We start from the raw sequence: 11,199 nt of genomic DNA on the forward strand, positions 1-11,199 counted from the left end.
GCCAGAGCCACTGATACCGATATGTATTTGTGTCATTTGGGCGAAAGGCAAACCGAACGGTGAAATAATTTATGCACTGGCCATTTAATTTGCGTGTCTTAAATATTTTGGGAACAATGGGATCTTTACATGGCTATGATTTATAAGCTACTTGGGTATGCAGCGGTGGGAATATTTAATAGGAATAATAAATTTATTCATGAATTCTTTATAAGTCAAATGTTTTGATTGTTGATCAGGAATGGGGGCCAAATTCTTTGGTTTTATAGGATAAAAGCATAACTTGCCAAATAAAGCTGGATCATGGAATGCTACTTCTTTTAGAGCTTAATTTAATTAAAACAAAATAAATTTAATAGGAATAATTAGTTTATCATTAACTTTTTATGAATAAAATGGGAAAAAATTCTTCTTTGATTAATAGCATATGTAGCCGAATAAAGATAAAGAATGAAATGTTCTTTCTTTCAGAGCTCGTTTTATTTGAAACAAAATAAATTGAATACTTATTAGTAAGAAATATTTAGTTCATGAGCTCTTTTAAAATAATAGGTTTTTATTGGAAACTAGGAAATGGAATAAAACTCTTATGATTAAAAGCATTAATGGCATAAATAATGCTAGCTTATGGAGTGTTATTATCTTGAAATCTAAGTTTAATTAGAACATTAAACTAAAACTGGCAGTAAAATTTTTGCTCAATGTTTTCAAATCTGTTTAATAATAAAATTAAAACCTGCTTTAATGAAAATAAACTTCAAATGTATAATCTTGTTAAATAAAAACCAATTAGTAAATAAATCATCAAAACTGGTAATAAAATGTAATGTTGAAAGTTTTGGAAATAGTTGCAAAGAAAAATTTTAAAATTGATGGCCTATATAAATTAAAGGAAACCACACATACATACAAATAATTAATGTAATTATTTGTTATTGAGTGTTATTATCTCGAAAGCTCAGTTTAATTAGAACATTAAACTAAAACTGGCAGTAAAATTTTTACTCAATGTTTTCAAAGCGGTTTCATAATAAAACTAAAACCTGCTTTAATAAAAATAAACTTCAAATGTATAATCTTGTTAAATAAAAACCAATTAGTAAATAAATCATCAAAACTGGTAACAAAATGTAATGTTGAAAGTTTTGGAAATAGTTGCAAAGAAAAATTTTAAAATTGATGGCCTATATAAATTAAAGGAAACCACACATACATACAAATAATTAATGTAATTAGTTGTTATTGAGTTTTTTAAACAACGCAGCTTATATTATCAATCAAATTTAACAGCTCTTTTAATGGCAAATCGGTTGCGCATGCGTTTTGAGTTAACATTAGTCAACATTTTAAAAAAGCGCCTAAAAGATGCTTTAAATTGTTTCTTTGCCTATAACAGTGGTAGTTAACAGCAGCACAGTGAGTGCAAAATGTAAACGCTATTGAGCCCAGATAGCTACATTCCTTTTGAATTGTATAACCCACTAAAACCAAATTAAAAAACAAAATATGATTTTAATAAATTATATTTATTGCTAAGACTCTGGCGACAAGTCAACCAATGTCTTGACCAATTCATCTCTTATTTTTTCGCTACACACTACAAAATAAATAAATAAATAAACATAGTTGGTTAAACATTAGAGTGGATTGGGAATGGGATGTGGGGGGCTTGAGATTAGGAGCCATTTGGACAAACTACAAGATTAAGCTCCTGGCGAGAAGGGCAGAGACTACAAGCTAGGGCATCGGCGTTAATACGTTAGATTGCGGGAATTTGAGGTTGATGGAATCATGCGACTTAAGCTTAAGCTACTCCGCAACCATGGGCAGCCAGGCGTTATCGCTGGCAAAACCGCCGGCCAAACTACCACCCACAGCACCACCTGCACCACCATTTGCCCTGAAACCCATGCGCCGCTCGTGAGTTTTGGGCACCGGTATGGGATGTTGGTACACTCCAGCGATGCTCTCCATGCCCATGCCCATGCCCATGTTTTTCTGTTGCGATGTGGGGGTATTCTGCGGGTATATACGTTGCTCCACTGTGTGGGACTCCTCGGCCAGAGGTTTAACTGTAGAACTCTTCTTCTCGAAGAAATCAATGATGGGATGGTAGTTATAGTTGATCCGCTTGCCCGAAACCTCGCCATTTGCGCCGCCGCTGGGGAAGATGGAGCTCACTGGATAGTTGGCCTTCGATGGTGGCTGTGGTAGTGCCGTCGACTGATCGGTGGTGCGCTCGGTCGAAAGTGACGGCGCTGAGCCGGCAGCCACTGTGTGGGTCGTGGGCGTGGCAGCTGTGAGCGGTGGTGCATAGAAGCGGGGTCGCGACTTGCCACCTTGCTGCCGGTGGTAGCCGGTTGGAAGTGTTGCCGCTGTTGGGGATGCTGTTGCACCACCTGCTTGATGGGCATGGGCGGCAGGGGCAGGGGCAGGGGCACCGCCGGAGAGGGCACCACTGAAACCGCCGAATTCCGGGCCAAGGGCAGCTGTTCCCGTTCGGCCTGGTAGACTACTTGTGGTCTGTGGAAATCGTAGGCGGACGGCAGCAGCTCCTTCTCCTGCGGACGATGTTGCGGATGCGGTTGCGTATGTGGGGGGTGCTGTGTGGGTGGAGGCATAAATACGCTTGCGATTGAGCGGGACACGCGGCTTCTCTGCGGGGCCAGCAGCGAATAGGTTTACCTCTTGGTCCGTATGCGTCTCACTTGGCGCCAAATCCAAGTCCAGACGCGCCTCCGACTGCTGCTGCGGTCGCCGGCGGCTCGTCTGTGTGTAATACTTCTTGGAGCCGGAACTGGAGACCTTAAATCCGCCGTCGCCATAGCGATCATCGTCATCATCCGGGGGACTCAGGTAGGGACCCACACTGGTACTCAAGCCAGGCAACTTCACTCGCACCTTGTTGCTGCTGGAGTACAGCTCGTTGGTTTCCCGATGGTTGAACGAGGGATAACGCAGACCTAGTTCGTCCTCCTCACTCTCATCGGCATAATCAAGATCCTCTTCGTTGATCGTACTGTAACCATTCTGATTGACATTCATATTGCCCAAGGGTGAATAATCCTTGGCCTGAATGGAGGAGAGTGGTGGAAACTGCTGCCGATAGCCATCCACCTGGCAGGAGCAGCAAGTGGGCACCTTGAATATGTCCACATGAAGACCACGAACCTTGTCCCAACTGAGCAATCGGTGGTAGTTGTACACCTGCGAACAGTGGGAGCGATAGGTCTGCGCCAGGTAGGAACAGCTCTCGCCGGGATTGCTGCGGATGTGAAGTTAACAAGTTAATGGGGTTTTCCCAGGTGAAAAATCATTAACACCCACCTGCACTTCTCCAGTCGCAAGGTCTGCGTGTGCTGGCCGGTGTTCACTATGTATTTCCACTCTCCCGAAGCGGACTTGGCCTTCTGGGGTCGGGCATAACGCACCACGCTCTGGCACATCCCACCTGCACTGCCTTCATCCTCACGCCTGCAATCGAAATCAAGATAAATTTAAAATATAGCTAAGTTAACAACGCTCATAAGCATGTTAAAGAATTAAGATCCGCTGTAAATTATTTCATTGAGTATATAATGATTTAATTGAAATAATTAAATCTTTATATATTTAGATCAAAAAGCAAGAGTTTTATAATATAAGTAAAAAGTAATAAACCATTTAATACTATACTCATTTTGACAGAATGGTAAACGTTAGAACAAAGCTCCAAATATTTTGTGGAGAAATCTTATTACTACACTGGTTAAAAATAAACGTAGTAAATCAAAACAATTTGTACTGATTAAAATAAATATTTCTCGCATTGTTTTAATTATGAAAAAGAGTCGATTCTCAAATAATTGACTATTTCCGGAACTGATTTTAATATATAATAAAAATAATAAGACTTTAACCATATTTTACTTAGATAAAATGGGAATTATAATAAATATATAATTTTTATAATGAATATAAGATTTTGAATTCAATAGTCAGATATTAATGTTTAACTACTCAAATTTTTATGACTGTAGAAAATGACTTTAAAGTCTTAACATTGATTTTTATTTGATAAATAAAAAAACACACCCTAAAATCTGGATCACATTTCGAAAATATTATAGTTTTTCGAAGTGGGCCCTACTAAAACATCACAAAAATTTCACTTTAATTTCCATCAATAAATTCTGCTAAACAGAAAGTTTAGCTTTTAAATTGCCCCCGAAGCCACACCTCAAACCCATTTATACCTGCCTTTCTTTTAACTCACCTCTTTTTGCTCAGGCTGAAGTCATCGAATTCGTCGCCAAACTCCAGATTATTGTTGGGCTTGTCGTAGAACTCGGCCAAAAGAGCGGACATGGCATTCTTGTGTCTTCGAATGCTGCCCATGATCTGTTCGCTGGGAGTTTAAGATAAAAGATACAGTTTCCAACTGCTTTTGTTTTGCATGGCAACGCTAACCAAAACCAGTAACTAAGCATATAAGTGCAAGGGAACGTTGGGCCAGTGAGTTTTATAAATTACAGTTTATTAGGGCTAAAATTCGGATTAAACTAGGACTAAGGACTAAGGACCGGAACCAGGACCCTGGGGGAACCGCTCACCAACTAGCTACGGGGATCTTACAGCGGATAGTCGTCGGTGCGGATGCACATGTTGCTGGTGAATCGTTCGCACTTCTTGTGAGATGCGGCCACCACGGGCTTGTGGGAACTGGCGGCTGTTTTATGTCTTCCCCTCACAGATGTTTGCACCCTCTTCCTTTTAATGGGTGATCCGGATTTTTGACCATGCAATGGTCTTTTTCCCAGGCGGTAACGTGGTCCGGCAATGAGTTCCTCGGGACTGGGTAGAGGTTCCTCTGTATCCTCGGCGCTGTTTCGCTGCAGATCTAATCTCTCATCGGCACTTAGAGGGATTTCGGTGCCATTCAGACCGGCAAAAGCAAGATCCTCTACCGCCAAATAGGCCTGGTCATCACTAGAGGACGCCACCTGCTCCTCCTCCACCTCCTGACTAATTGCCTGCTGAAATGCAGTGGTATTCAGTTTGATAGTACGCCCAGCAATGCCACCCAAAAGCTGCTGTTCAGACACAGAAGCGGGCACGGATCGAGTCAACTTGTGGACAAACTCATTTGCCGATCGTCGAACTCTTTGACCATGGTTTTCTGGTTTAGCCGCCTTTGTTTCGTTGCCATGAAGATCGCCTGTCAGAGCCTCATTGATCATCTGCGGATCGAGCACTTCTGCTCCCATCTCATCGAAGAAGTCCTCTAGGGACTCGGAGGGTTTTTCTCGAGGAGAAACCTCCTTTGGTTTTGGTTCCACATTAACGGCAATGGTGCCCACTTGGTCGTCTTGCTGGGACTCCTCGGCAGTCAAATCATCTTCACGTCGACTGATGGGCGTATGGAAAAGAGCAGCTGATGCCGATTCCGATCCCAGATTAATATACTTGCGGGTGGAACTCTTTATCAGATTGGCGATGTCAAAGACTATGGGCAGAAGCAGCTTTTTGTCATTGCCAAACATCATGCGAACCTGCAGAAAAAAAAGAAAATTCAATAGGAATGATCGTAAGATTAAAAAAGTTTTAAACCTTTTATTATACAATTTTAGTTATTAGCCGAAACAATATAAAAATGGTTTTAGAATCTTTTAAATGAATTTATAATTTATACATTTGGTAACCCATTATTTTATGTCGAGCTTCTTTTAGATTTCTAGTTCTTAAGCGATCCAGTAACAAATCATAATAGGTTTTCATATGTCTAATATTATCCCACATGTTATATTTAGGTATTTAAATATTATTCCATACGTCCATACAAAATGGAATATCCTAAGACTCACCTGTTCAAACTTCAGTTCGTGTCCCTTCTTGGCGTTCATTTGAGCCGAGATCAGAGCGGACAAAGCCAATCGCTGCTGCGAGGAAAGCACCCTGAGAATGGGCATCACCTCCACGAACTTCTGGCGCAATCCCTCGTCCGCCAAGGCCTTGGCCAGGGCGTTCCTCAAGACCCGTTCCCGCCAGTCGAAGGGTGGCAATTGTCTCTCCGGTTCCGGATCATCTAGATCTACGCTAAAGTCCAGCATATTCGACTCCAACTTCTTGTCGGCCTGCTCCGCCTGCTGAGCCTCCTCCAGATCGTCCAACTGCCAGTCCTCCTGCACAGCATCTTTGGAGTCGGCAAAGTCAAAGTCCATCAGCTCATCGTCGGCGGAATTGCCACTGACCAGGTCCAAATAGAGCACACAATAGAGCAGGGCCCAGAAGAGGCAGCCAAAGGCGCGGCCAGCTTTCATTTTCACTCTGGCTTTGTTTTTTTCTTGGCTTTATTTTAGAGATTCAGCAGCGGTCGTCTGCAAATGACAAGGCAAAGGAAAGTTTAAATGCAGGGGGCGGTCACTGGTGGCGTCTTAATTTCCCAAATAACAAACGAAACAATAACGGCTGGTTAATTGTTTATTTATGCCTGCAAGCGGGCGACACTCGCACGCTTTCAAAAAACAGTTTAGTTTATTCTTAGATGCGTTGCAATTTGCTGAAGAAATTCGTAACCCCCTATTTTTGGCTTTCCATCGAAAGCAAGAGTCATTAACATGAGAGTATTATTACGACTATTACGACTGTGGAGCAGTAGTCATAACCATCGTGGTCTTGGCCAGGCTATTACAGCAGCTCGTCTCGTCTCGTCTAGTCTCTTCTCCGGCTTTAGGTAATCGCACTCAGCCATTGGCTCCGTCATCATCATGATCTTGCCGCGACTGTCATCTCAGTTGACTGCCCAACAAGGCGTGAAGCACCAAAGCTGCTCCGGTTGTTGTTATTTTTGAACATTTTTATGACTAGGGTTATGACTCCCGACTAAGCGGGCCGTTTTGCGGTTATAAGATACGGCAGAAAGGTCGTGTGATTGATTTGACTGGGCCTTAACTTCCTAACATCATAATGAAGACATTTGTTATGCCAAAAGAGCTGCCCTCCTTGGTTTTCACTTCTCATCTATGCAAATGTGTGCAGTATGTGCAGGCTGTGCAGTGCAAAGGAAAGTCTTTCTTTCCCTATTTCTTTACTTTGTTATTTATATAGTTGGCTACCCAAAGGAGCTGACAAATCTGAATGCTAACAACACCCAGGCCAGGAAAACTGCTCCAAGGCAATGGCAATGGCAATGCTTGCTTACCAGCTGCATCAAAGTTTTTTTTTTTTGCTAGCCGGAGATGCTGCTGACCTTTTGTGCAGATGAAAAGTGAAAATTTGGCTGCATCGGCAGTGGCAGTTGACAGTTTAGAAAAGGCAGCCAAGGCCAGCCAGCATGAAAACTTATGGCAGACGTGGGCCAGCTAGAGATTGCCGATATTCGCGTCTTTTGGCAGGCTGCCTTTGGGTGCATGGCAAGCAAATAATTGAATGAAATGATGCGCCGCCTCACAGTTTGCGGCACGAACGTGAGGATGCTGCCGTTGTCATGGCGCTGGCTAGGCTCAATGTCTTTAATTTATCTCGCACACCTGCACAGCACATCCCGCTAATGGATCCTAGGCCATGGGGGAGCTGGCGGCGCTTCTGGTTTTTTTTTTTTTTTTGTGGCCTTTGCATATATGTACATTGTACATACGAACTAACGAACGTGGCTGGGAAAGCGGCGCGGTACGATAAATCAAATTAAGCCAATAAGTCGCAGCCGTTTCCCATATATACCGACCATTATTTCGGTTCCCAGGCAACCCAGCAATTTGGCGTGGGTGCCATTGCAAGAAAGTAAATATAAATGGCTGATGCTTGCATTTGCAGATGCTGCAGCATGCAATCTCTCAGCGAATTCTTTGGCCACTTTAATTAGCTTGTAATTTGCGTGCGTTGCGCAGACAGACGAAACGGGGCCAGTCCAAAAAAAAAAAAAAAAAGAAGAAAAAAACACAAAACACAAAACTAAACAGCGAAAAAAAAAAACAAACGAAGAAAACAAATTAAAGCACTGCAAATGAGAGAAGAAACAGCGGAAAGCAAGAAAGTCGCACTGACAATCTCCCGCAGAATCCTACTAAGCAGACTAAGCGGCTTCAGAGGCAACTAGGTGCTAACCGACTAACCTAGTAAGCGAACCCGCTGAACCACTAGCCACAGCTGTCGAGCTGTGTTAGACCAATCAGGGATCAATATCTTCATCGAATAGGTTGGCCCCCTTAACTCATATAAAATCCAAGCCAATTTGCCGGGCCCTAAACGAAAGACTTAAGGCACAAACTTGACGATCACCGAAAAGCGGCAACTCATATAAATAAACAGACACACGCAAACGCACACGCACACCTTAAACAGCTCGGACTGACACAATTTCCTCGGGCGTAAAGAATAAAAAGAATTCAAATTTTTGTGCGTCGTCGCTGTAGGTTGTTGTTGTTGTTGTTTTTCTTATTTCTTTCATTTAGAAAGTTGTTTCCATTTCACATATTTGGCTAAAATACTCACACACACACTCATTTATAAAATGGTATTTTAAAATTTCAATTTCGATTTTGTTTCTTGTTCTCTGCTTTGCGCTCTTTTTTATGTGATTAATTTATAAAACGAGGCTGAGCTCAAGAAATCACCTGAGATCAGCTCGACTTCAGTCCACTGTTCTTCTCCTCCACGCTCTTCTTATACTTTTAGTTTTGGTCACTGATTATTTCCTGTTGCGGCGCAAGAACCGAAGTTTCCATTCCACTCCACTTTAAACAGATAATTTTCACTTTTACGTCTGATTTTCAGTCAGTATGCTGATTTTCACACTTTTCACACGCGCCTCAATTAACAGATTTTCTACTTTGCCACACTTCTTGGCTTGGCATTCACCTTCGTTTCGCTTTTGAGCCAGCTTTTCTTCCGCCTGCTACGTCTGAACGCTTTCAACACTCGCCGCAGACTGATTTGCTGCCTCAACTGCTGCTTACTGCTTCTTTAACTGCCGCCGCTGCTGCTGTCGCTTTTGTTGTTGTTGTTGTTGTTATTGTTGTTGTGGTTGCTGTTGTTGCGGTGGCTGCTGCGGTTTTTGCGACTTTGGCTCAGTTGGCGTTCTGGACCCGTTGCAGTAAATCCAACTTTGCTGCGTGTTTGCGCATTAAAAATGCGCATCGTCAAATTGCATTTCTTGTGCAGTTCGCTGGTTCATTGAACCGTTAGCTGGCTCCCATTTGCATATTCCACATGTGAATCTATTAGCATTTAAGTCGGAAGCGTTTTTCCATATTTTAGAGTTTTGCCCAGTTCGTGTCTTAAGTCATTTGTTTTCAGCACTGGGTCAGGAAGCGAATTTGCCGAAAAAACGGAAGCATGCAAAACGGTGTATTTAAAGTGCTTTCCATCGGCATCATTAGCCACGGAAAACACTGTGACCACTTCATTGGGCGTATCGCCCGCCCGTGAGGTTCAACCCCCAAAGTTGAGGAAAAAAAATTAATTTCACTGCCGCGGCACTTTCGTTTTTCAAGAAACTGCCCTCGGTGGCAACTTAGGGCAGATAGTTAGCGCCTCCGCCTATTTGTCAGCCACCAAGCAGTGGGACAGAACTGAGAATTATATTGCTTAATTAAATTAAATCGCTAATAAGCAACAATAATTTAAAATATGTTTTGATTTCATATATAATTTATTTTTATAATTTATATAAATAAACCTACAAAGCTTTTGATGTCAAGATGGCCAATGTATTTAATGCAGTTTTAAAAGCATTATATTATAGTAAAAAAGATTTTCAAAAAGAGATTTTCAAACTGTTTGGCAGAAAATGTTTTTATTTTAATAACCTATTTTAATTTTATTAAAATCGAAAAATACTATATAATAATGAAACTTTTAAAAAGTAAAAATAAAGTAAGCCCTTCATAAGGTTTAAATTAACTTTTTATATTAAAACCCATTGTTTGCCTAGTCATCGACTATGTTAAGCATGGATAAAGTTAATTGCTTTTATAACTTTGCTCCCCACAGTGCGATGATTTTGACTTGCGTCTATTAACGACTTTTCGTGCTTTTGACGTTTCGCTTTTGTGCGCTTTATTGTTATTTCTTCATCATTGGCTAAAACCATAAACTATCGCCTCAATTGCTCCAGGGCAGTGGCAAGTGCCTCCTCCCTACGGCTTCTGTGGCACTTTCAATGACCACTTAAAGAGCATTTTCTTCACACTTTCGTTGGTAACCACAGCGGCAAAACGGGCCACCAGCTGAATTTTCATTTCATTTTCATTTTTGTTTGCACGCAATACTTTCCAGCCTCTACGCATTTTATCTTAATGTCCATTTGTCGAGATTACCGCATCGCTGGACGTGTGTTTAATTGCAGCGTCATCAATCAAGCAACCATGTTCGAATGTGTCCTCTCCACCGACTCAACTTTGTTGCACTTGCTGCACGGTTTTTCTTGCAACATATTCGTGGATTTTCCGCTACCGGCTGGCCAACTACATGACCATAAAAAACCGCGATGCACTTGGCTAATTTGCACATTTTTATGTTAATTTCATATTTATTTCTTTATTTTTGTGTGTGTGAATATTCCGGTTTGGGAGTGAACCACTGCAGTTCGTCAGCGGATCGCTGACCCTGCATTTTGGAATATTCAATCGAATGCATAAGAACTTTGACATTGAAATTGATCAGGTTTTCCTTTTTAAGCTTTGCATTTCAGGTTAATATTCAAAAGACATACCGTATAAGTTTTAATTATGCATACCTACGCGTTTTATTTTTATCGGATGAAAACTCTTTGCTCCAAACAATTCCGGTTTTTAATTAAATCTGCTAAAGTTTAATTTAGGCTTGGGTATGGGACAGCTCTTTGAATTTGTGAAGTACCCGCTTATGGTTTACATAAAATGTGTTTCGAAAAGGCCTATTTTTAGTTTAACGAAGGCTTTATACACAAATTAAAGCTTTGATTTTAGTTCCAAGCTTAGTTTATATTTTGTATATATAAAATACAAGAATTTCTTCATTTTACCTCATCATTTGTAAACTGTTCTAATTATCGGTTTTTAAAAATCATCGAATAGAAAAGTATTTTCATTAACTATTAAATTGGTTTTTGTATGCCTTTTACAATATAATTATTAAATTAAATTAAATTAAATTAACCGCTTAAATAAATGGAACCAGTTCTACAAAAGTTTTAAAAAGGTGCCAGACCCACAGAAAAAGATGAAAGCTTAAATGATAGTT

At 41.1% G+C, this 11,199-nt stretch overlaps 1 protein-coding gene across 4 annotated transcripts; it reads right to left on the minus strand.

The window, feature by feature from the left end:
• Window positions 1-1,540: 1,540 nt before the first annotated feature.
• On the minus strand, window positions 1,541-8,928 carry LOC128257579 (neurotrophin 1). Of its 4 annotated transcripts, XM_052988646.1 has the most exons (7): window positions 8,592-8,892; window positions 5,844-6,356; window positions 4,615-5,531; window positions 4,256-4,387; window positions 3,328-3,474; window positions 2,686-3,265; window positions 2,031-2,603 (listed from the first exon to the last, which is right to left on the minus strand). In XM_052988646.1, exons 2-7 carry the CDS (start codon window positions 6,297-6,299, stop codon window positions 2,178-2,180), a joined length of 2,658 nt encoding a protein of 885 aa, XP_052844606.1. In that variant the 5' UTR covers window positions 6,300-6,356; window positions 8,592-8,892; the 3' UTR covers window positions 2,031-2,177. The 4 variants fall into 4 exon arrangements, with proteins under 4 accessions (XP_052844603.1, XP_052844602.1, XP_052844605.1 ...); XM_052988643.1 differs by having other exon boundaries at window positions 1,541-3,265; window positions 8,836-8,928; XM_052988642.1 differs by having other exon boundaries at window positions 1,541-3,265; window positions 8,592-8,895.
• Window positions 8,929-11,199: the final 2,271 nt, after the last annotated feature.

The sequence above is a fragment of the Drosophila gunungcola genome (assembly GCF_025200985.1).
Source record: "Drosophila gunungcola strain Sukarami chromosome 3L unlocalized genomic scaffold, Dgunungcola_SK_2 000002F, whole genome shotgun sequence".
NCBI classification, from domain to species: Eukaryota; Metazoa; Arthropoda; class Insecta; order Diptera; family Drosophilidae; genus Drosophila; species Drosophila gunungcola.

Bases quoted from the DNA above. Each gene is read 5' to 3' on its own strand.
- LOC128257579 (XM_052988643.1), bottom strand. From the start codon at position 6,299: ATGAAAGCTGGCCGCGCCTTTGGCTGCCTCTTCTGGGCCCTGCTCTAT. The intron at 4,388-4,614 runs GTAAGATCCCCG...TTAAACTCCCAG, and splicing joins CGCACCGACGACTATCCGCT to CGAACAGATCATGGGCAGCA. The intron at 3,475-4,255 runs GTGAGTTAAAAG...TTTCGATTGCAG, and splicing joins TTCAGCCTGAGCAAAAAGAG to GCGTGAGGATGAAGGCAGTG.